Raw genomic sequence first — 23015 nt, forward strand, 5'->3', positions numbered from 1 at the left:
TCCGATCAAGATAGCTTATTATCAATATTAAGAGTATAAACCGTCAAAGTATGAACAGTTAGTTTCACTATACACATGATAAAGCCTAATTCCTGAAAAAAATGATAATAAACTAGATACATCAAACAATAACAATCCAAACTCATTACAAAAAGAAGAAGAGTGCATCATGGCTTGAATAATTGTCAATGCATCAAATTCTACATACTAGAGGTTCAGACTAACGTCTAATGCCCATAGAAGACTGATCGTAATTGCTTTAGCTTCAGCTTCACGGCTAGTGAAAACTCCATCAAGTTTGTTCACTAGTGCTGCCATAACAAAACCTTCAAAATCTCTAATGACAGCTCCAATTCCCATAGATTTATTTCTGGAGGAGATTGAAGCATTAACATTAAGTTTATAACAATAAAGATATGGTGGAGCCCATTTGGCTTGTTGCTGTGGAAGAGATGTCCTTGAGAGAGAACTAGCCTGATTTTGTTGTGCCTTGGAGAAATCTCAGAGAAAATGGCAGGCCCAGTTCACCAGAAGGGAAGGAGAACGAATAGACAGACCATGAATTTTTTTGTTCCGCTCACCCCAGACTGCCCAACATAAACAAAGAAAAAATTCTAACTCTTTTTTACTAATAGATTTAGCTAGAAGATGATGAATATCTGCGAAGGAGAGTCGGTGAAGAGAAGATAAAGGTATGAGAAGAGGGGACAATTCCAAGCTTCTTTGGCAAACGAATAATGGATAAAACATGGCTAGTAGATTCCCAAGAACCAGAACAACAAGTAGCAGAAGGTATTATATGTCTATGGTAGCGTCAGTAGGCAAAGCATCATGATAAGCTCTCCAAGAGAAGGATTTGACCTTATTAGGAGGAAATAGAAACCAGAAATAATTCCACCATTTATGCAAAGAAGAAAGATCAGAAGAAGAGGCGGAGTTTTCTGAGGCAGCCGCTAAATGATAACCAGATTTAACTTGATACAGTCCATTCTTTGCATGGTTCCAAATTAGACGATTAGGAACTGAACGAACACTCAAAGGAATGGCCAAAATTCGGTCTCTGTCAATAGGAGAAAAGACTTGCCGAAGAAGTGCATGATTCCAAACTTCAGGGCTGATATATGTTCTGCCACTTTCAAATCTTCATGAAGAGAATTCCTCATCGAAGGTTTAAAAGAAGAACCTGGAATCCATGGGTCCGTAAAGCAATTTATTTGAGTACCATCTCCTACCCTCCATCTAATGCCTTGTGAAAGTAGTTCTCCCCATTTGATACTACGCCATACAAAAGATGGATGATATCCAAGTTGGGCATTTATTATTGAAGACTTGAGGGAAGTATCTTTGAAGACTAGCAAAAAGAGATTGAGGGTTTGACAGAATTCTCCATGCTTGTTTGGCTAGTAGAGCTTGATTGAAAGCTACAAGAGATCGAAATCCAAGACCACCATTACTTTTTGCTCTACAAATAGATTTCCAACTTTTCCAATGAAATTTTTTTCCGTTGCTAGAAAAGCCCCAGTAAAATCTTGCCATCATAGATTCCAAGTCAGAACATAATGTGGAAGGGAGTTTGAAACAACTCATTGCATATGTTGGAATGGATTGAACTACAGCCTTGACCAATATTTCCTTCCCTGCACGAGAAAATAGCTTTTCCTGCCAAGACGTCGAACGATTGAGGACTTTACTCTTAATATCTGCAAACATAGATTGTTTGTTTTTTCTGGAAAAAAGTTGGCAGCCCCAAGTACATTTCATGGCATTCTCCTTCTGAAGTACCCAAATGATGTTGGAAAAAAGTTCCGAGTGTCTGTTGGTGTATTTGGAGAAAAAGAAGATGAGATTTTTGAAAGTTGATACGTTGACCCGAAGCTTGAGAGAATATTTTTGAGAGCATAACAAGATGGCACATCAGCTTGACAAAAAGTAGACTGTCATCAGCAAAAAAATAAATGAGAAATTGATGAGGCAGTTCTTGCAACTCGAATTCCTTTAAAGTAAAATTTAAAAAAAGTTTAAATTTAAATTATAATTTTATTTAAATTTATGTTTGTTTATAAAATTTAAGTTTGAACTTAAGTTTGAACTCAAGTTTTAATTTGAGTTTGAAATTAAAATCTGAGTTCAAGTTTTCCCTTCAACTCAAACTCAAGCTAATGAACAATATTTTTTCTATTCTTAAAAACGTCATAATTTTTTCATTTTAATTCTGATTAAAATTTTTCATCACCATTGAGTTTTTATTAAAATATTATTTAAATACAAATTCAAGTTTTGACCCACTCAAACACAAACTAAAATAAATTCTCAATTTAAATCATAACTCAAATGTGCACATCTAAACACAAAAGAAAGTTATAACTTCAACTCAAATTATAACTCAAATTCAACTCAAAATCTATACTCAAGTCAACACAACTCAAAAATGCAACTAAACAAGCCCTAATATTGTGAGTATTCTCTGCATTTTTAAGAAGAGAGGAGAGACCTTCAGAGCATATCAAGAAGAGAAAAAGGAGAAAGAGGATCACCTTGTCTAATGCCTCTAGAAGGGAGAATATGACCCTGTGGTATCCCATTATGAAGAAAAGAAAAGGAAACAGAGTACACACAACGCATAATCAATTGAATTCATTGGTCAGAAAAGTCCATTCGCAACATAACCTTCTCTATAAAAAAAAAAAGTAATCTTCACAGTTATTTCTTAAAAATACATAAGTATAGATTTTTATTATTTATTATTTATTTATAATATTTTTAGTCAAATAATTACACTAATAAAAATGTATTTATAAAAAATAACGGTCTAAACGTAAGAGTAAATTCTCTATGTTTTTTCTACAAATCCATTCAACCCGATCAAAAAGCCTTACTCGTATCTAGCTTGATAGTCGCAAAAACTTTTTTTCCATTTTTATTTTTTTTGATAGTATGGACTAGGTCAAATGCAAATAAAATATTATCGGTGATGATACGATCAGTGAAGAAAGCACTTTGGAAATCCGATATTACAAGGAGGAGAACAAGCTTGAATTGATTAGCTAGAGTTTTGGCTAATATCTTATAAAAGACAGAGCAGCGACTAATCTGACGAAAATTATTCAATTGACATCATTTCATAATTGCATTTGATTCAAAACTAATTAGTTTAAACAAAAAGCAAAGAAGAAGGAAAAAAAAAAAAAAAAAAAAAAAACATGAAAAAATTAAGAGAGGACTTCAAAAACGACAAAAGTTGAACAGGAAAAAAAAGTTTGAAAGTACAAAGTTGTCCTGCACCAACTTAACGGATAAGTCCATTACGTGAATATAAAGCAATTCAAATAGAAGGACAATATTGTCCAGAATGTACAACATGAAACAGCACAGAGTGTTTTTTTTAAAATGCATAGTACGCGATTTGGTGGGCCGGCGCCAAAAAACACCCAAATACTGTCTGTCGTTTCGTTTCTGTTAAGTTAAATTTTGAAACTTGTGTGCGCTTGCTCGCCGAGGAATATCAGAAGAGGGAAGTTGGAGATCAGAGAGTCCGGTCGGACAACAGGAAGAAGACGAAGATCGGAAATGAGCGGAGCGAGACTGTGCTCGCTGTTGGGGGAATTAGGGTACGAAGGCGCAGAGGCATTGGACCCTGACAGCTTCGAATGGCCCTTCCAATACGACGACGCACGCCCCATCCTCGACTGGATCTGCTCCAGCCTCCGACCCTCCAATGTCCTCTCTCTCTCCGAACTTTCTCAGTTACGTTCCTCTTCTCTTCTCTTCTCTCTCTCTCTCTCTCTCTCTCTACGTTTTCCTTTGTTTGCTTCCCGAGAAAATCCGGGAAAAACGAGGGTTTATCCGCTATTCTGTTCAAATCGTCGGATTCTACTCAATTTCCTGTGTTTTCTTATGTGGTTGCTTTGATAGATTGTGGTTGGCTCGATGTTTTTTAGTATGAACTGCACTTTCACTGGTTGTGATTATCTACTATTGGGTTTTCTAGGTGTGAGCAATTTCTTCGGGAGGGGAAGCTATTGGAGGTAAATTTTCTCCGTTTCCTATTCTTAGGTTTTTTTTATTTATTGTTTTTATAAAAATTAAGAGAAAAATTGGGAATGAAAAGAAATTGAAATGAGCTTACTGTTGTATGTTTAGACTTTTGGAGTGTGGTTTATTTGCTGCGGAATTTGATCGAACAGTAAAACTAACAATGAGCGTAATTCTTGACAGGGGGAAGACTTGGACTTCGCTTACGATAGCATTTCAGCCTTTGCTTCCAGGAGAGACAATCAAGAAGCGGTTTTCGGAGCAGAAGAAGGATTGAAAGACATTCGGTAAGATGCAATCTGATGCTTCTTTAAAATGTCTAATAAATGAACTGACCATACTTTATGATCCAACTCTGAAGATCTTGAAGAAATTTTGGTGCTGTTTGTGCAATATAGCTGACTATTTTTTAATATCTATTTCACGTCAAATCGTGTCAACACATGAAAGGGGAGAATTGAGGGGTGATTGGGTGTTATTTTTTGCAAGACACAAAACCGACTCATGTATGTACACCTTTGTTGCTTTCTATCCCAAATTCCCAGTTTTATGCGTTCTTAGAGATTAGTCATCGATTTATTTGCTTGACTGCTGATTTTAGATATTCATTAGGCTTTCCCTTTAATTGATTACGTTTTCAAGTGATGGAGACTTATTATAACTCCTTAGAGACTTTCCAATGCAATGTCAAATTAGTGTGTCAATGCCAAGTTATAGTATTTGAGTAGGTGCTATTGCTGGTGCTAAATTTGGCAATTTGCCACCAAGTAAGCATATGCCAAATTTAGCATTTGATTGCTATTGGTAAATGTTATGACCTTTTCCTTTAATTATTACAATTAGGGCATTTTTAAATTATTTTAAATGTAAAAGTTTGTCTTTATAACTTTCAAAACTTAATGATTATGACAAAAAGTAGATATAGCGTTTGATATATCATCATGCATTGGAGCACAAATCAAAATAATGCATCAGGTATTTCATTTTCATACTTCTTAGTGCCAAATATAGCATTGGCATTAGTATTTGTATTGGAGCTTATTGATGTTTCCTTTTGTTTTATGGCTTACATAGTTTTAATGTTTACTTCACCTCTTCTAGGCATTTTAGAGATGGAATTGTTTTGGCTAGTAATTGATGATCTATGAGGATCTGCTTCCAGAGCTCTGATTTGTTTCTGCTTTCTTTTAGGGATGCAACTTTGGCCTATAAAGCTGAAGCTTTAGATTTGCAGAGACAACTTAGAAACTTGCAGTCTCAATTTGACATGCTTTCCAGTCAGGCTTCTGCTTTGATACAAGGGAGACGGGCAAGGGTTGCTGCTACATCTACTGTTAATGGGCACCTTACAACCATAGATGACAGCCTCTCTGCAAGAAATTTACAGGTATAGTAGGACTTGTGGCTTTTTCTTTGTTTTATTTAGATTTGGGAGGTTTGCTTTTAGTCATAAAGTAATTTAGTTCTTTATTATTTCAACGAAATGAATCAAAAGTAGGTGTATTTTAGAGACATGAAATTTATTATGTAGTCTAATCCGATGCAGCTAGTAAGAGCTAAGAAGATTTGTCAGCTACTCTAAATTTTATGTTTTGGTATTTTACTTTGTAAGAAAGGAATGCCATCTGTAATGTACTATTCGTATTCTTGCTTATTTTGTTAATGCTCTTCACTGTGATTTAGATGAATGCAGTGCTCGGAAGGATTGCTTCTACAGCACAAGAGTTGGCTCATTATCATTCTGGGGATGGTACTATCTTCTTCTTCTTTGTACCTTTTCGTATCTTTTACTTGCATTGGCCGTAGATTAAATGAAAAGTAATTCTCATTTATTTCGATTACTTGAAGAGTAATTATCATCTTTTCATTTCTGCGTATTCCATCAGAGAGATGTCAAGGAATTGTAAGACACCAGGAGTAATTCATGAGTAACCGTGCTTCAATTGAATGGAATCTCCTATCATTTTTTTCTTCTCATCTGGTTAGCTTTACTTTGGAATGCAGAGGACGGGATCTACTTAGCTTACTCTGACTTTCATCCATACATGGTCGGAGATTCAGATTGTACAATCAAGCTAAATCAGTGGTTTTCGAAGCAGCTGGACACGGTATGCTAGTATGGCACTACTATTAATATACACACATGGACGCATAATTGTCTCAGTATGCGATCCTTTTGTTTTACCAGGGTCCTTTTCGGTTAGTTGCTGAGGAGGGAAAATCTAAGTGTTCATGGGTCAGTCTTGATATTTCAAATATCATCATACGAGGTAATGTTTCTATCTGCCTTCTATGCTCTTCTCAACAAAAGTTTCCCTTCTATACGTTTATGCTCTCAATTTTTTCATGTTTAGATTTGACTGCTTTTCAGATTCCTCGGAATTATTTATTTATTAACTGCAAGAATGAAAATTTTCTCTCTTTTTTTTCTTGTTGGAAAAGAAAGAAGTCATTTCTACAAGTTTTGGCCTTTTATTTTGGGAATCTTTTCCACATCATGTTAATGATTATTTGGTCTATGTGTTTGCTGCAGATCTAGAAACGTCTCATCATCAACGTGTGTCTGAATTGCAACGACTACGTTCAGTGTATGTTTGCCTTGTCTTGGTTTTTCTATTCACTTTCTCAAGACTTGTTTTGCTTTTGTATATGACCGTGTTTATGGAAGTATTTGGATCAGTGGCTTTTATAAGTCACTCCTATTGAGAAGATTTCTTTTATTTTCCTAAAGGACAGCTATATTTTTCCGATCATATTTTATGGGTGTTAAAACCCAGCAGTTGAATATGGTTTATAGTATTACTTTTCTTAGCTTCAGCGAGGGGGAGAGCTGCTTCTTGGTGAATTTTTTTCTTCGTGTTGATTCTTCTCCTCCTTTTGTTGACGTTGTTAGTTAGCACTTGTTGATGTCTGTAATAACCCTTGGGTGGAACTCATCCTCAAAAGCTAGCTTGTAGGGAGAGGGTACCCAAGTGGTTATAAACCCACATGCTAAGTCCATACTTTAGCAATGTGGGACTTAACCAGGATCCTAACATACCACCACGCTTCCGACACCGACGTCCACGGCGGCCCACTCTGGCCTTTTCAGGTAGCCCCTTCTGCAATGTGTGCCGGAGGTGGGGTATGCTCTGATACCAATTGTTATACCCCTTAGGTAGAACTCATTCTCAAAAGTTAGCTTGTAGGGAGAGGGTGCTCAAGTGGTTATAAACCCACATGCTAAGCCCATACTTTAGCAATGTGGGACTCAACCAGGATCCTAACAGTGTCATTTTCAACTTTTCTCTTAATATGAAAAGAACAATTCTAAGGTGCCTGAGTGATTTTACTTTTGGATAATGCATGTTAAAATTCTGCTAAAAGTTTCTGTTTTGCCAGTTTTATGATGATTCTTCACTAATCAACTCTTGGAACAGTTTTGGGACAAGTGAAAGACAGTGGGTGGAGGCCCAAGTTGAGAATGCTAAGCAGCAAGCTATTCTAATGGCACTCAGATCTCAAGTGAGTTCAGATGAAGCGCATATTCATCTTGATATTCGTTCTCTGAGGTACAAGTTTCAAACTTACCAACTAATTCATTATGCTTTACTGTCTTCTTATTTCTTTTGCGTTTCTTGTGACTAGATGTTTTAAGATATATACCGGCATATGCATGGGCACCCTCTGACTCCCACTCCAAAATATAAATGAAAGTGCATTAAAATTGTACATTGTTTTGAAACAGAATTACACCGTTGCCCCAAAAAAATAAAAAATAAAAAAAAATAAAAAAACCCTAGAAAAAAATTAATATGGCTTTATTCTAGGCTTGATAAGATCAGAATAAATTGTGAAATCTTGCACATCTTGCTGTAGCAGAATATGTTATTCTCGGTAATAACGAACGTTCCATAATGAACAGGAGAAAGCATTCTGAATTGGTTGGAGAGCTATCAAATCTTTATCACAAGGAAGAAAAATTATTGTCCGAGGTATGTTTCCACCTGATATTCCTGCAATAGTGGATGTCTCATCTAGTGCTATCCTTTTTTTTTAAGAAATATAGTATTTTTTGTGGTTGCATTTAGTTTTTTCTATCTATTTTAATATTATTGCGCATTTCTTTTAGACTATTCCGGATCTTTGTTGGGAGCTGGCTCAACTCCAAGACACATACATTTTGCAAGGTAGTTTTTTGTTAGCTTTTCCTTTTCATAAGTGTATTCTGAACCTATTTGATTTATCTGGGTTCTGAAAATCTTGCTATTATTGTTGATGCAATCTAAATAAAATTTTAGGTGATTATGATTTGAAGGTCATGCGCCAAGAATACTATATCAACCGGCAGAAAGCGGTACTGTCAGCTATACCTTTTTGAACCCTTATTTGATTGTTTTTATAGAAAGAAGAATGTTGATTGTTTTAAGCTCATTCCTCACAAAAGAATTGTTTGCGATATTAGAAGGAACTATAATCTTTGTTTTAAATACTTGCATTAATTTTGTAATGCTGGGTTGTCATCCCTCAGAAAGATACATGTCCGTATTCCCAAACTTTCCAATCTTCTGTTCTAACACTTCATATTGCTTATTTCTTTTGTCAGTTTATAAATCATCTTGTTAATCAGCTTGCAAGACATCAGTTCTTAAAGATAGCTTGTCAGTTGGAGAAGAAGAACATGCTTGGAGCATATTCTTTGCTTAAAGTTATTGAGTCGGAGCTGCAAGCATACTTGTCAGCAACAAAAGGCCGAGTGGTATAGCTCTTATCTTTGGTTGGTTGTTACTCATTTTGTTGTTTGTACACGTACAATTATTAACACGTCTCCATTCCTCTTCCTCCGTCTCTTCCTTTTCCTTCAATTCTTCCTATTTATGTTTGCTTGATGTTTTTTATTCATGTTTCGCTATGCACCATCTTTTCTTAGTTTTGGAAGGGGAAAAAAAAAACATTAATTCACTTGGTGACACAGTTTGTTCTACTTATTGTTTAATATGTGCCCGAACTTAAGGTGACATCAGGCTTTCTTGCTTTCTCAGTATCCTGTATCCTTTTCATCTGCCAATTTTCATTATTACGACTACATGAACTCATTTTGCATATTCTGGGGATATGCTTTTTGTAGGGTCGCTGCCTGGCACTAATACAAGCTTCATCTGATGTACAAGAACAAGGGGGAGTGGATGATCAAGACCATTTTCTGCATGGTGTTAGGGATCTTTTAACTTTACATTCAAGTAATGACGGTACTTTCAATAGTTAGATAACCAGTATTACTCATCTAACGGTTTTTCATTAGAATATAACATAAATTTTTTTGCTTATATATCATTTTTTAGATGCTCAAGCTGGGTTATCAACATACGTCTCAGCTCCAGGCATCGTCCAGCAGATATCTAGTCTTCAATCTGACTTGATGACCCTTCAGTCTGATCTTGAAAACTCCCTTCCTGAGGACAGAAATAGATGTATAAATGAGCTGTAAGTTGCCCTACTCATCATTGTAATACCATGTCTTACGATAAATGAACATGCCTTAAAATAATTCATCTGGTTTATTTGTATCAGGTGCACTTTTATTCAAAGTTTACAGCAATTACTTTTTGCCTCTTCAACTACGGCACAACCGATGTTGACACCTAGGGTACAAACCTTCCCCATTAGCTTATCTTTACTGTTCTCGACTCACTGTTTTCAATTCCAGTTACCACTACCTTGTTAGATCAGTTTTAGAATCGTGTTCTGTTCCAGTGACAGATGTTGATTTTTTTTTTCCCAAACTAATATAGGATTTGGCTGGTAATTAGTCGAATCTATAATTACGAGAAGTCTTCCTTTGTGTAAAGATAAATAGAACAAAATATGATCACTGTAGTATTAATATGATCATCTATGATGCTGTTTAGAAAATTTTGATCACAAAGACACCTGCATAATAATGCACCCTTAATGTTTCCCTCAAAACTTTTTTTTCTTGCTTGAAAATTTTATTTTCCGATACTATAATATAATGTCTTTTCCCTTTGTCTTAATATCTTCACCAGCCGTTAATGAAAGAGCTTGATGAAATGGAAAAGATAAATGCAAAACTCTCTGCTGCGGTCGAGGAGGTCACACTCGAGCACTGTAAGAAGAGTGAGGTAAATCTTTCTTTGTTTCCTTTACTGTCCTCGTTTGATAAAGGAGTCTTTAGAAGATCTGTACAGTAACAAAATGGATGGGTTATTTACTTTTCCCGGTTGCTTTTACCTATATTACCTTGTAGCATTTTCCCTACTTAGACTTGGACCTTTTATAGCTTTATATATGTTTATGTACATAATCTACTCTGGAATGCAGATTGTGAAACATCATTCCCAAGAGGTTGCGCTTCAGCGACGGGTTTTTGTGGATTTCTTTTGTAATCCTGAACGCTTGAGGAGCCGAGTTAGAGAGTTAACTGCCCGAGTCAGAGCGTTGCAAGTTTCCTGATCCATACTTTTTTTTTTTTTTTTTTCCTTTCCTTTTATTTATTTATTTATGTATACATATATATGTCTTTTATGGTTTCTATGTGTGTTGAATCATTGTATTGTAAAGATAAAACAAAATCTTAAAGACCAATAACGTTCTATTTTGTGGGTGTGGTTTATTTAGAGGTTAATAAATGCCCTCTTAATTCTTATAGCTTATCAGTTAATAGAAATAACGCTTTCCAACTCTTGAGGTTGTTTGGATATTAAGCACTCTTTTATAAATTGACAGTTAGAATCTTGAGAATTAAATCAAATAATTCATTTGTGATAAGCGTATTACGTCAACGTGACAGTGTACATGTACCTTTCCTTCCACTCCTAATCATCACCCATTATATCCTCCACAATCACATAGATAAATAATATCAACAAGCTGTCAAATTTTCTCGAGCAAAAAAAAAAAAAAAAAAAAAAAAAAAAAAAAAAAAAAAAAAATATCAACAAAAAAAAAAAAAAAAGTGAAATCTCCATGGAAAAGCCTTCTATGAATGCCTTCTACGATGTACTTGTGATCCCCATTCGAGTGGCATCTTATTCCATCGCACATCATTTTTTGTCTCGATTCGAGAGATGAACGTAAAGAATAACAAAAATACAAGACATCCCGACTTAACTAGTTGTGAATCTTGTGATGAACAAGATTCTAAAAAAATAACCAGGAAAAGGAACAAAAGAGAAACAGAGATAATACAAATAAAACAAAGATGAAATTCGCACGATGAAATGGCACTCAGAAATCAAAAAACCATTTGGGATGAAACTACTCACTTCTATTAGGGGAATTTATACAAAAAAAAAAAAACAAAAAAACAAAAAACAAAAAAACAAAAAAACAAAAAACAAAAAGTGCAGTGAAAAGGAACATACTCTTCCAAGGATTGATTTCCAATAGCTAAAAAACGAGGGAGATTAATTCTTATATTTACAAGGGGATGGAGAACCCCAAAAGACCAAAAACTCCTCACTTGACTTTCTCAGGCTTTGATGAGGCCATTGTCAATGGCCTGGCCTGGCCTGGCCATCACCAATTGTACGGACACTGCTTTTCTCACGACCGTTACTCTTCTTGTTGTTGTCGTCGTCTCTGTCTTGTTGTAAAGTGCACGACACGATATTCTTGGTTCGGTGGAGGTGGCATCTGAATGAGCCTGCGTGGTTTGTTGGTGCGCAAATACAAGCTTTTTTCGACGACGTTATATGATCTGCTGCTGCTGATTTAGGTCTCTCTGCCATAATCTTTTCTGAAGAATCATTATGTTTATTGCTCTCGACCGACGAGATAACTTTTTTCGCAATCTTCTTCTGCATTAGTGCTCTTGCAAGTCCATCTTCTAGAGTTTGCGCTTTCTTCATCTTGTCACACCTGCAGAATAATAGTAAAGAACAATTATAAGAAGCCAAAAAGAGGAGAAAAGGAACAAAGGGAAAAACTTTTAATGACAGAGAAGGAGAACCACAAGTGTGTCATGGTTGATATTTTTGATATGCTGGAGAACCGCAAGAAAAAAAATATATAGTATACACGTGTATATGGACACATTTTCTGCTAATAAGATACGAAAACGAGGAAAAGAAAGGGAAATGTACAGCTAGAAATATCCAATGTTTCCATTTTGCAACAAACATCTGATCTATGACAAAGAAATTAGTACAGATTTCACATCCCCGTTTTTCAGTCAAATGATTAAAATCTCAAATGAAATTCCAAGTAAGGCCCTAACATTATTTTTCTCCTTATTTTCTTGAATAGCCACATAATTAGATCTCATTACCCTTTTTTTTTTTTTTTTTTTTTTTTTTTGTAGAAGAGCAAAAGTAATTAAGGGAAAAAACTAAGAAAAGCGTAAAAGAGATTCAGAGAGATCAATGCTAAATTGCAAATAATCCGAAATCAGTATCACCCAATTAACACACCAAAGAAAAGAAAGGGTGACCGAAAAGGAACAATGAAAAATTATGGATCCCACATCATTAATCTTTAAATCCCAAAATTCAGGAATTAGAAACAAATGCACTTTCTTATTCCATACACATATTTCATACGTATAATTAAGAAAGAAACAGAACAATTAAGACGAGGATCAAAATATAAACAACCATACATAAAACAAAAACAAAACAAAAACAAAAAAAAAAACCAAAGAGTGAAGGCTAAGGAGTTATTATTGGGCAGGTTCTTCATATCAGTAGGCATCGCCCTTTGCATTGAAATTTGGATGTAAAATTTCGAGGTCTGGGAACAAGAAAAGTTAAAATTCAAAGGACGGGAAAACGAGATTGTTGACAAATTATTGGCAGACACACATGTATATATATAAGGAAGGATCTGATGTCAATTATGTTAAGATTCCTTAAGGAAGATGAACACCTTTTTTAAATGTGGAAAGTGGATAAACGCTAATGATATGGCTGCGAAAGAATAACAGCTGATGCGAATGGGACTGAGGATATAAAAGATATTCCGATTAGTACTGAGAGAATGTTATCATGTATGTCATCACACTCCCTCTCTCTCTCTCTCTCTCTTCAGTAAGAGAGAGAGAGAAGAGTGGAGTGGAGGCCAATGAAAAGGTAACACGCTCATGCATGCAACGCATAGGGATGTGACACATGTGAACTTAGCGAATCGCTTTTTATGTTCAGGGATAGTAAAAGCCGTACAAGCAAGTGGTCCAATATTAATGGTTCTCTCAACAAAGGTCAAAAAAACAAAAAAAAAACAGGGACATGGCGGTCCAATACCATATGATATTTGATATTGTGAATACCCTATTAAATATTGATAAAAGTTCAATTTATAAAAATAAAATTCAAATCTAAGCTCACAAAAAAGGACAAATTATTGTCCTCCTGAACTATTGACAAACTAACAAAATGTCACTTAAAGTTTAAAAATAATAAATTTTTTCTATGAATAATTTGTCGTTAGTATGTATTTTTTTTTTTGTTCTTTCGATTAAATTTTGAACGTTAAATGACATGTAAAAGTCACTGAGATATTTAATTTTTATTTTATTATAAAATGACAATTTTACTCATCCAAGTCCAATTGTTGACCAGCATTGACCGGGATGCTTATCTTTAATGATAAGCAAGACTAGACTTAATTTGAAAGTGTAATTAGTTAAATTATGAAGATTCCTTCTCTCTCTACAACAACCGGTCATTATCTCCGATCAAGATTCCGGTATCATTTTTCAACACCTCCCTCACCATCGTGAAGCTCTAGACGAGCTAAGCAACACGACATGTAGTAGGACCTCCAACTCAGCCGGTAGCCGTTACACTCACTGAAAAAAGAGCTAAAAATACTCATTTCTTCCCTTTGTGATAACTTCCTCATTCGACCTCCGATTGAGGTGATTCCAGTTTCTTTAGACTTAGAATGACAAGATGAAGAAAACGACACTAGCAGCACCTCTTGATTCTCAGCGGAGCTCCGTCACCGTAGCTGGGAAGTTTGGCCATCGCGTCCCCGCCGATCTCCGCCATTCCAACCACCGTGAGTGACACCGCCGGGCTAGTTAACTTTAGAGTGGGACGTGGATCAAAAGCCCTCGATCAATTACATCACACGACCTCGAATCACCAGATCCGTGGTGGTGAAAGGTTGTTCTGACGATCCAATGGTTGAATCTTCGTGATATTGATGTAAAAATGCTCAAAAGATCATAGGTAACAAAACTCCTAAGTTTTGGGCGGGTTAATGCCAGTCAACGGCGAGTTTGACCGGTCAACGGCTAGGCTTGGATGGACAAAATCGTCATTTCATAATATAATAAAAATTAAATGCCTCAGCGACTTCCATGTGTCACTTGACGTTCAAAATTTAACCGAGGGGGTAGAAAAGGGGGACGCGTGCTAACAGTGAATTGTTTAAGAGGAAATTTTGTTATTTTTAAACTTTAGGAGGTATTTTGTTACTTCGCCAATAGTTCAGGGGGGGCGAGTGTAATTTGTCAAAAAAATGTAAACTACTTTTTGGGCACATATAGAATTTAGAATGTATCCCCATCCGCTGTCTCTAGGGATTTTTCCTTTTCACTTGCTCTCTGAAGCCTATCTTCTCCTGATATATCTGTTATGTAGTATTTTTGTTTTATTTTTTAAAAGTTAATATATATTTGCAGTTTTTTTGCTAACGAAAAATATATCTACAGTTAGTTCGGACTTCAAAAGGGTGATTAGGCTATAACGCGTCAATACGATTAGAGCCCAACTCAAATAAAGTTACAGAAATAGTAGGAAATAGGCCAATATGAAAAACTTAAGAAAGTATATAGGCCAATTTTTAGTTATAGAAATTAATAGGCCATAACTTGTCAAGTTATGGTTCATAACCAGATAAGTTATGGACAAACTTGTCAAATTATGGTTCATAGCCAGACAAGTTATATACAAAAACCGTGAATTATGGACAATAACTTGTTAAATTATGGTTAATAACCAAACAAGTTATGGACGAAAATAGTAATTTAGCTTATTTATTAACTTATGTAAATTATTGGCCTATTAATTTTAATTCATCTCAAATCTTGGCCTATTTCCCTATTTCTTCCATAAAGTTATACAATTAAGATAATACAGAATCAAGTTGAATTGATATTGTTGTTTTTGGTTTATAAATTTTTTGAGAAACGTAAGTTTTTATGAGCAAAAATATTTAACAGAAAGGTTTAAATTATGATTTCAACTTATAAATTTTAAAGCACTAATAATAGTGGTATAGTGATGAAAGATGATCAATTAGGACTCTATCTTTTATCATCAATCAACAATTCGCATTGTTGGTTGTGAGGATGAAAGTAGGGTGTGGCTTAATATGACTATCAATTCCTGATAGTTAATATGCTTTTGAATTTTATGAATGCTAGTTAATAAAAATATGAGTTAAGTTTCTTTTCATTATACATGAATTTAGTAGATTGTCAAGCAACTATTAGATTAGAGATGTAAGCGCGTGAGAACATTATTGGTTCTCTTTTTTTTATTAGTAAAAGAATAATCATGTTTAAATTGTATGTTTATCGTTTCATTAAAAAACAAAATAGTAAGATGTTGAAAAGTGTGTTATGCGTAAAAATAAGATTATGCCAGTATTAGTATTTGTGTTCCCTACAAATCGCTAGATATGTGTGGGCTTTGGTTATTTTTGTTGTGTTTCCCCACTAAGTTATAACCTTGTGTGGGTTTTGTGTTGTTTTTTATCTTCTATATGTCTTTAGCCATATCTCCCACTTCAGCGAGCTTAATCTATAAGAATAGTGGCTTTCAGATATCGATCTTTGCGAAGAGTTTGCTACAACCCTTTCGCGAGAGCCAACCGTAGAGGGAGAATTAAACAAGTCAAGAGAAGTGCTACAAATTGTGTCCATTATCGGACCTTAGATCAATGTACTATGACGCCAACGGATCTCTTACCTTTGATTTGTTGTATTAAGTTTTCTGTTTTGAATTCTCTGTAAGCTTCATGGTTTGTTGATTAATGAAATGTTTTTTACTTTCATTAAAAAATAAGTTCTTATTTATTTTTTTAGAATTTAAAATTACATTTTTAGCTTGTTCATTAATAAATAAACACGACTAAGAAAAAAAAATTTCTTCTCCTTTTCTTTCCGATTCAAATCACATGTTTAATTTTTAGTGTCTCAATGAGTATTTAACTAATAACCTTATTACATGTCATTTAATAAATCTAAACATTAAAGTATAGAAAACTTGGTTAAAAGGTATCTCAATTTTTTTTAAATGACGTGACATAATTTAATTGATATGACGCTAATTAAAATATTAAAATTAAATAGGTGATTTGAATCCATTAAAAATATACCGCTAATAAATCTAACTGTATTTTTTTCATTTTTCTTTTTGAAGTTTCATGATATTTTCTCTACGTTCTCCTGATTTTTGGTTTCTTCAGAATTTTAGGGGAAGAAGCATATCTTACCGATATTTTACCGAGCCCACAAAGCGAAAAAATGAGGTAAAAAAAAAAAAAAACGAATCATAAAATATTACGGGGTAAGGCTTAACCAGTTCTTAAGGAGGAAATGTCGTGCCATGTTAAATCTCTTTATAATCATCCACTTTTTCTTTTCCTTTTGCACTTTAATTAGTAATTAACACTATTTTCTTTGTCCAACGTGCGATCCAACTTTGGAGAAAGAGACATGTCGTCTCAAAAGCGTCGAAATTAGAAAAGAGAAAAAAGAGTCACGAGAGTTGCTATTATCAGTTATAATTCATCTCTGAAACTGAATCCTATGTACTCAGTGGATTGCCATAGCAAAACGACAGAAATGTACTTGATAATTCGTTTAATTTATTAATTTAAATTTTAAATTTAAATTTAAATATAATTTTATATGAGAGATTTTTATTATAATTAAAAAATTAGATATAATTATTTTTTAAAGTTTTTTACTGTAATAAAAAAATTAGATGTAATTATTTTTAAAAAATTTTTACTATAATAAAATTTAAATTTTAAACTCAAAATCAATAAAATGTAAGAGACCTTAATTTATATCATAAGGTTCTGTTCATTTCGCTGATTCGAGTTTTTTTACAATAAAAAGCTCTCACAAATAATCACATCTAACTTTTTTACTACAATAAAAAACTCTCACATAAAGTCACATCTCAACTCGAATTAAAAACTCGAATCAGCGAACTAAACGGACCTTTATTTCTCCCATATTTTCGACCGTTTATCCGGTTGCTCTTACCACAATCGAAATGGGCCAAAACGCCAAATCTCTTACTATTAAAAAGAAAAGAAATGGTTGGAGTTAAGATGGTACTTTCATAGCATTTTAAGATATAAAAAAGTCATATAACAATTAACAAAGAAGATATAACAGAGTCTTATGAACTATAAACGACATCAAAGCTGAAAACTAACATCATGACGCTACAAATTAAACGAAGAATTCTAATAAATGAATTGTTTCCTGTGGGTTGGAGCAGTTGTTACATTGAACTCCAGCAGGTCTTCTATCAGTCTATAACTGTTTTTTGAAATTTTTTATTTTTAAATATTTACGTTTTCAGAAATTAAGCCAAAATTAATTAATTGAAAACGAAAATGTAGAAAGGATGTCTTTCTAAAACTTAAAATGTAGAATGGATGTTTTAGGTCCTAAAAATTTGCTTCAAAGTACATAAAAGTCATTTTTAAATATTATTGATGTACTATTTTGACATTTTTAAAAATAGAAATTAAGCAACATACGTATATATATTTGCATGTATAGTATACATGTTAAGATAAAGAAGCATATGTTATATCATATATCATGTAAATAAGAAATAAAGATTACAATTTTCCACCTAAAGTCCTTCCCAATCCTCTCATAGTCATGTAACTATACCAAAGGATCTTCGGCTACATTTTTTTACATATTAATTGTTTTTGAAAAAACATGAATATTTTTTTTTTCAAATACGTGAATAGCTTTTCTAAACAGCTAGCCTTACTTTCTATTTGTGCACGTCTTATGTGGCACAAACACAATCATAATCACATTGGTTTTAAAATTTAGTGAAGGTGAATGACTGAGGAAGAGAATTCTTTCCTTCTCATCTTTTTTCACTTTCTTTCTTTTCAGTATGGAAGAAAAAAATTTTCATACCATACTGATGAGTGATGAGATCCCCTTTTCCTTTATGGCTTATGCTAGCCTTTTAAACCAACTAAATTTTTAGACCGTTTAGTTCGCTGATTTAAATTTTTAATTTAAATTAAAATGTAATTTTATTATAATAAAAAAATTAAATGTTATTATTTTTTAAAATTTTTTTTTTGACAAAACTCGAATCGAGTAAAATAAACGATGTGTGAATGACTGAGGAAGAGAATTCTTTCATTTTCATATTTTTTCACTTTCTTTCTTCCAGTATGGAAGAAAAAAATATTCATACCATACTGATGAGTGATGAGATCCCCTTTATCTTTTATGGCTTATGCTGGCCTTTTTAAACCAACCAACCCCACTTTTCCTTTTGATTTTTTTTTTCACCCAAAAAAAAAAAAAGAATATTCAAATTAAACCCCACATTCACATGAAAGGAAATCCCTTTCTTCTTTTCTTACAAGGCTTTATATCAAAATAGTGTCCCCTCTCTTCTGTCAACACTATAAAGATCCAAAAGATACAAGCACCTCCAAAAGAAAGGAAAAAGACCCAAATATACTTCCGAGTAGTACTTGACTATAAGGTAGTTTTAATCCTCTCTCCTCATCACAATCACATAAAAATGACTGGTGAGAATATTTTTGGACCAACCATGTTCCAGCAATTGAACTCAATACACATAAAAGACAACCTCATACATCTAACATTCTCTTTTATCTATGTACGTAGTAAGTCCCAACAATAAATAAGTACTCTATATCAAATCTCCGCTGCTCACGCAATACAAGAAGGCAATAAGCAGCTTGAAAAGAAACTCAGCCCTCTCTTCTGCAACCAAACAAAAAAATAAAAATAAATAAAACCATCATTACAAGAATAAGATTTGTTTTTTAAGGAGTTTTAAAAGTAATAACTGTGCTTTTCACCGTTGGTAGGGAGTGCTCGGTTCGGCGCATTAATTTTTTAACAATTACAATTTTTATTAGGGGTAGATTTGTTTCATGCGCTTAAATTTTTAAATTAAACACTTACAGATCATATTATTAAAAAAGTACACCAATGTTTTCACTGAAAATGCAACAATGTTGGAAAAGAATTATAAAAGTACACACGCTAGATGCCATATCTGGAAAAAATACTTTTTCATTTTGAGATGTGACATTTTTTGATAAGTTTTAATTGTAATAGAAAAAGTTAAATGTGATATTTTTTAAAAATTTTTAACTGTAAAAATTTAAAATTGAAAACTTGAATCGGTAAAATGAATGAGATCAAAATAAAACTATTTTTTTATTTTATTTTCTTGTTTTTTTTTTTTTTTTTACCTTTCTGTGTTTGCCATAGAGGAGTTCAGGTGATATCTTGTAGAGATCTTCATCTACTGGTTTTGGTGTTGGCCTGTGAACAGGAGGGGGACTGGGCGGTTCCTTTGCATCATCGGTGACCCAATTACTTTGGTGTTTAGCTTCTTTGACATGCGGGTCGCGTACTTTCGTCTGCAATCATCACCAACACAATTTGGTCACATTCTCATTCTCATTCCCTCTTCTATGACATTCTTTGTCACGTGACATTTGGTGAGTGGAAAGCAACCATTCATCACTCAAAGTTCAACTATTAAATATTGGTGACTTTTTTTTTCATCCTTTTTTTTTCTTTTTTATGTGCGCCTTCTACACTGTTGACTGTTAGGCAAAAGCAATTGCAAAAGCTAAAATCATGGAAAGAAAAAAAAAAAAAAAAAAAAACGATCCATGCTTCATCATTGTAGGCACACTAAAACTACTTTTCCACTTCTCAATGGAACTTTAGTTTGGCGTTAGCCGTGTGGGGTTTCCTTTTCTTTTCTTTTTTTTTTTTCCTTTTCCAGCTTCAAGCTTTCCCAAATTTTTCTCATCTATTCTACTCTCAGAACCAAAATTAATTAGAAAAAAAAGGTGGTCATGGGAATGAATCTCTTATATATATGACAAATCTTTAACATTTGTGTTCATGCACATCATAAATGGTGAACAAACATATTCATAGAAGAAATAACATAACATTCCTGCCATGAAGTAATGGTGACACATATTTATATGTATATATATGTATATGTGTGTGTGTGGGGCTTACCCTTCGGCGAGGAACGACAATCATGGCGGGTGTGACGACATCATTCTCATATAAATCCCCAGTAACGTACAAATCACGATCTTCAGAGTAACTATAGCGGAAAATGCCAGCTTCCCTGGCAGACTCAAAGCACTGAGTGAATGGAACGTCGTCGTTCCAATCCCAGCTCCCAAATGCCGGAACATGATGAGCCCTCCTGTACTCCTATAATATTACCCAACCAAAGAACAAACAAGTTAATTTCAAAGATGAAGAGATGTACTAAACATTGTGGCAAGAGTGTAACGAGGAAAACTGGGCTTAAATATTTACTTACTTCCATCGAGTATGAAGAAGAAGAAGAAGAAGCAATATTGAGCAAAATGAGATATGGGAGAGAACTTCCGTTGTTTAAGAGATTGACCTGGGAGAAATTATAAAAAAAAAAGAAAGAGAGAAAGAAATGGGGTTATCTTTCCTTTGTTTCTTTCCTTGAGTCTTTCTGGTGGTTTGCAAGCGTGGGTTTTCACCAATTTTTAAAGGCAGAAGGGAAGAGAGAGAGAGAGAGAGAGAGAGAGAGAGAGAGAGAGAATAGGGGTAAAGTAGGGGTGTAGGGTTCTAAAGCAAAGAAAATTCAACTGCTAGTGGGTGGTGTTGGTAAAAAGAAAGTAACCCAAATAACGAAGTTTCACAAGTAACAGACAGAGCGACAAAGAGGTAAGGTAAGGTATGTGATAGAGAGAGAGAGAGAGAGAGAGAGAAGGGCAGTAGTACTTTACCCTCTTGTTTACTTTTCAAAGTTCTCAACTTTAGCTTTATCAGGGCCTTAGCTTTGCCTAGTTTGTCGCTGATCAGATATATACAGATATAGATATTTCATATTGTATTGTATATTCCAAAGCATGGTAATAAAGACTCATCGCTTCTTTTCTCAAGAGTTTTCTTCAATCTCGAAGCAACAAACAACTCTCTCTCTTTCTGTATGAATAACTCCTGGTTAAATGGTAATACTCTTATTAGTTAGCTAGCCTCTGCTCTGCTTTTCTTTTCTCTCTGCTTTTTCTTTTTTTTTTTTTTTTGGTTCTCTCTTTTTAACTTACCACACGAGTAAATCAATCCACGGAATTGCTACAAGGTGATCAGGATCAAAAGTAAAGTGAAACTTTAATTCATTTATTAGAATCACGATATTAGAATTATTTTTAATTTATATATATTTTTTATGAGAGAAAATACTAAAACGAATTATAAATCATGATTCAAATCATGGTATGAATCCCCTTATTAAACGTCTCAGATCCTGTTTATTTCACTAATTCAAGTTTTGTTATAGTTAATTTTTTTATTACAGTAAAAAACTCTCATATAAAATCACATCTCAACTCAAATTTAAAACTCAAATTAATGAACTAAACGGGCCCTAAATAGGTGTTTGGTACAAAAATTTGTGTTTTAATTTGAATTATAATTTATAATTTATTACAGTATTTTTTTTATAAAAAATACACATAAATTAAGAATAATTTTGAATTATGTAGTTGAACTATGCCGAGTAAAATTTAGGTTAATTTAATTCATGTGTCAGTCCTTAGGGTCAACTTAAACAGTGTGTAACAGCATGTTGAATTTCCTGTCTTTTCAGTCATTATTAAACTTGGTAGTGCAACAAACGTCACGGCCAAGAAACAAAAAAACACGAAGAATTTATAATTTTTTATGGAAAAATAAAATTAATATTTTATTTGTATCATGCTAAGAAGAGAAATTAGAAATATTTGTTCCTTCAATCACATTGTAACCTAAGAAGTGTAGCATACTATTTATTTTACATAATAATATTAAAGAAATATGCTATTAATCTGAGACAAAAATAGGCTTTTGATTAATACATTTTCAAAATTAGGCTTTTTTTTTCTTTAAAATCAAAATTAAGCTACTACCATTTTCAAAATCATTGTTGCATTGAAAAAATATCATCTTAGGTAAAACAATTATTTCCATATATATATATCTTAAACAACGAATTAGAAAATCAAAATGTAACTGTTTCCACCCGTATTGACGACATTTGGAGACAAGGTCTGCCCCATTGGGTTTTGAGCTTGAATTTTAAAATTTTGCTTCGATAATTGTGTTTTATATGTTTTTCTTTCTCTTTTTTTTTTCCCCTCTTTAACCTAGGGAATTAGAACTTCATGAAGATGAAGGTGATCCGGCCGGTTGGTTGGTTGGAAGTTGCACTGGACTGGCACAGAATTTTACATTTTCTCTCCCTCAAGGCTCAAACTTCTGCACTAGGTAATAATGCGAATGTTATGCTATGATATATACACAATTTGAAATGAAAAACATCTACCAATTAGCCCTCCGTTCATTTCGCGAATTTAAATTTTTAATTTGAGTTAAGATGTGACATTTTTTTAGAGTTTTTCACTGTAGCAGAAAAAGTTAGATGTGATATTTTTTTAAAATTTTTTATTGTGAAAACTTAAAACTGAAAACTCAAATCAGTGAAATGAACGAGGCCCAGAGTTGTTTATTTTATAAGTTTAAACTTTAAACAATGTTTAAATAAAATTAAATTTAAATTTTATAAGAGAAAATATTATAATAAAAAGATTTGATAATTAGTTCAAATCTATAAAACAAATAGTAATTCCGTTACTGTAAATAGTGGGTCCGTTCGGTTCGTTAATTCGAGTTGAGATGTGATGTTGTGTGAGAGCTTTTTACTGTAGTGAAAAAGTTAGATGTG

The 23015-nt window shown here is 33.5% G+C and overlaps 3 protein-coding genes across 4 annotated transcripts; 1 reads left to right on the plus strand and 2 right to left on the minus strand.

The window, feature by feature from the left end:
• The first annotated feature begins 3472 nt into the window (after nucleotides 1–3472).
• On the plus strand, nucleotides 3473–10627 carry LOC21398925 (AUGMIN subunit 3). Its single transcript, XM_024168446.1, has 18 exons — nucleotides 3473–3743; nucleotides 3989–4025; nucleotides 4216–4319; nucleotides 5224–5419; nucleotides 5716–5782; nucleotides 6037–6140; nucleotides 6221–6302; nucleotides 6566–6620; nucleotides 7452–7583; nucleotides 7937–8006; nucleotides 8144–8201; nucleotides 8313–8368; nucleotides 8618–8770; nucleotides 9140–9251; nucleotides 9354–9495; nucleotides 9583–9658; nucleotides 10059–10154; nucleotides 10354–10627. Exons 1-18 carry the CDS (start codon nucleotides 3568–3570, stop codon nucleotides 10483–10485), a joined length of 1848 nt encoding a protein of 615 aa, XP_024024214.1. The 5' UTR covers nucleotides 3473–3567; the 3' UTR covers nucleotides 10486–10627.
• A 759-nt stretch (nucleotides 10628–11386) lies between these two features.
• On the minus strand, nucleotides 11387–12930 carry LOC21398926. Of its 2 annotated transcripts, none has more exons than XR_002902564.1 (2): nucleotides 12898–12930; nucleotides 11387–11892 (listed from the first exon to the last, which is right to left on the minus strand). XR_002902564.1 is itself a non-coding variant. In XM_024168454.1 (2 exons), exons 1-2 carry the CDS (start codon nucleotides 11995–11997, stop codon nucleotides 11526–11528), a joined length of 381 nt encoding a protein of 126 aa, XP_024024222.1. In that variant the 5' UTR covers nucleotides 11998–12012; the 3' UTR covers nucleotides 11387–11525. The 2 variants fall into 2 exon arrangements, 1 of the variants encoding a protein (XP_024024222.1); XM_024168454.1 differs by lacking the exon at nucleotides 12898–12930 and adding an exon at nucleotides 11984–12012.
• A 5640-nt stretch (nucleotides 12931–18570) lies between these two features.
• Nucleotides 18571–20764, minus strand: LOC21398927. Its single transcript, XM_024168451.1, has 4 exons — nucleotides 20598–20764; nucleotides 20282–20485; nucleotides 19492–19662; nucleotides 18571–18994 (listed from the first exon to the last, which is right to left on the minus strand). Exons 1-4 carry the CDS (start codon nucleotides 20601–20603, stop codon nucleotides 18941–18943), a joined length of 435 nt encoding a protein of 144 aa, XP_024024219.1. The 5' UTR covers nucleotides 20604–20764; the 3' UTR covers nucleotides 18571–18940.
• Between the last annotated feature and the right edge of the window lie 2251 nt (nucleotides 20765–23015).

This window comes from Morus notabilis, unplaced genomic scaffold (genome assembly GCF_000414095.1).
Source record: "Morus notabilis unplaced genomic scaffold, ASM41409v2 Scaffold52, whole genome shotgun sequence".
NCBI classification, from domain to species: domain Eukaryota; kingdom Viridiplantae; phylum Streptophyta; class Magnoliopsida; order Rosales; family Moraceae; genus Morus; species Morus notabilis.